We start from the raw sequence: 2,500 nt of genomic DNA, 5'->3' as shown, positions 1-2,500 counted from the left end.
GAGAGAGTGAGTGAGTGAAAGAGAGTTATTGAGTCAACAGAGACATGTAAAGTATCACATGCACAAACATGCACATGCAAAACGCATCACGTCACATTACAGTCATTTAGCCGACGCTTTTGTGACTAAAAGCATGAGTGGCAAATGAACTCCTGTATGCGGGAACACATACATGTAACATATGTAACAGCATGTAACAAGCTACCGACTATCACCTTGGAATCCTACTGTCACTGTTTGGGAGCTGAGGTGTTAAGTACAGTACCTATGACACAGAAGGGCTTCCTGGCGAATCGGAGGCGTCCCTTCCACCCTCGGTAGCGGCAGCAGCAGCCCGCCGCCCACACCCTGATGACGTACTCCATCCCAAACACCACAATCATCACAACTCCTGCACACACACACACACAACACACACACACACACACACACACACACACACACACACACACAGAGGAATGCAAGGGTCACCCAAAGCGTTTATCACAGAGGGGTCAAAGCAGGGGTCACAGAGGGCAACAGGTACAGGTCACAGCAGGGTTTGATACATCGCTGACAGTGGCTATTATTTATGCCATCTGTAAACACCTCACATTATAATAATGACGATAATGACCAAGATGGCGCGCACCCTTTCTGCAGCCATCTTGCTGTCCCCACGGAGATAATGCGTACCACTATTACTAGTGTGTAGTGTGTATAACATAACCACATGCAAATGGAAATGTCAATACCCCCCCCCGGGATTATTTATCATAGCTATAGCATGTACATAACACACCCAGGGGCTAAATTGTCCCAGAAATCCTGTAGTGTGAGCTCGGCAGAACCCCCCGTATGCTAGCTACTACTATACCAGCCCCCGCCCTTTGACCCTGACTCCTACTCACCGCCCAGAGCTGCCCCCAGAGCTGACCCCAGCTGACCCCAGAGCTGACCCCAGAGCTGCCCCCAGAGCTGACCCCAGAGCTGCCCCCAGAGCTGACCCCAGAGCTGACCCCAGAGCTGCCCCCAGAGCTGACCCCAGAGCTGACCCTAGAGCTGCCCCCAGAGCTGCCCCCAGAGCTGCCCCCAGAGCTGCCCCCAGAGCTGCCCCCAGAGCTGCCCCCAGAGCTGACCCCAGAGCTGCCCCCAGGCCGTCCCGTCCGCCTTAGAGGTCCGGCCGGTGTGCCTTGAGGGTGGTCTGTGATCTGCCCCTTGGAGGCAGTAACTCCACCTCTAGTCCCCGTTCCCCTCAGCCTGTGTCTCACTCTGCCCCGCCCTCCAGTGGCTGGTCCCCTGTGACTCCTCCCTGTTCCCCAGTGACCTGTGACCTATGACCTATGACCTGTGACCTGTGTTGTGTTGTGTTCCTGTTTTGGTCGATGCTCCTTGTGTCCGTTCAGTGTGATTATCTGCACCTGTCCCTCCTCTTTATTAGCGTCACCTGTACTGTGCAGCACCTCCTTCCCTCGTTAGGCCTCTCTTGCTTTATAAAGGAGGCCAGATCCTTTGTTTTGTCATCGATTCATTGTTTGATGTATGGTTACGCTCCTTGTGTTCCTGCCTCCTGCTGCCTGTGTCATCATTAACCTCCCAGAATCCTCTCTGCCTGCCTCCACCTCCACGCATGTGGCTTCGACCACTCCTGCGTCGCCCAATCGTAAGGCCTGATTCATAGTCGATGTAAACAACGCCGCGTTACACTAGCGCTACAAAGCTACGTTGTGAACGCAAGCTCCAACATGACTCGAGAGCTTGCGTTCTGTGTTTTGTTTTGTGGAAACACAAGGAATTGCACTATCGCTTGCGTCAAGTGACAAATTTCGGCATGACACACGCAAGGACCCAACGAGATCTTGCGTGGCCTTGTGAAGCTTGCGTAGTGTAGTTTGCGTCGACTATGAATCCGCCCTGAGAGTGCGAATATTGTTTGAGCTTTTCACATATTAGTTTATTTTGGTCCCTTTAGTTGTTTTCCATGTATATCTGTTGTTGCAGTTTTAAGTGGTCCCCTCTGTCAGGAGCGGGAAGGTTCCTATTCAGCTCACTAATGGGCTGACTGACTGATTGAGAGAGAGACAGGACCGACCACGGGATCGTTAAAAGACCAGACTATTAACTAAAAGTAGACGAGGGAGATGGGGGGAGAAAGAGAGAGAGAGAAGATAGAGAGAGAAGGAGAGTGTGTGTGTGTGTGTGTGTGTGTGTGTGTGTGTGTGTGTGTGTGTGTGTGTGTGTGTGTGTGTGTGTGTGTGTGTGTGTGCGTGCGTGCGTGTGCGCGTGTCCCCATTACCTCCTCCTCAGCACTGCAGTGAGAGAGCAGCGATGATGATGATCATGGGATTGCTGTTCAGATTACTGGATCATATCTGACTTCCTGCACACTCAACATCACCTGAATCCTTTAGCCTGCTGACACTGATACTTCTACCCCTGACACAACCAGACACCACACACACACACACACACACACACACACACACACACTCCAGACACACACACACACACCAGACACACA

The 2,500-nt window shown here is 52.0% G+C and overlaps 1 protein-coding gene across 1 annotated transcript in view; it reads right to left on the bottom strand.

Annotated features, from left to right (window-relative positions):
- Positions 1 to 2,500, bottom strand: part of LOC311323039 (potassium voltage-gated channel subfamily KQT member 4-like) — a gene marked incomplete at both ends in the record, with an annotated part of 23,653 nt that overhangs the window by 20,313 nt on the left and 840 nt on the right. The window contains 2 exon segments of the mRNA XM_084455172.1: positions 266 to 388; position 391. Coding sequence (XP_084311298.1) covers positions 266 to 388; position 391 — 124 coding nt within the window.

The sequence above is a fragment of the Borostomias antarcticus genome (assembly GCF_949987555.1).
Source record: "Borostomias antarcticus genome assembly, chromosome: 21".
In the NCBI taxonomy this organism is placed as follows: domain Eukaryota; kingdom Metazoa; phylum Chordata; class Actinopteri; order Stomiiformes; family Stomiidae; genus Borostomias; species Borostomias antarcticus.
The sequence above is the reverse complement of the archived record's forward strand: the minus strand, read 5'-3'. Positions and strand labels throughout refer to the sequence as shown.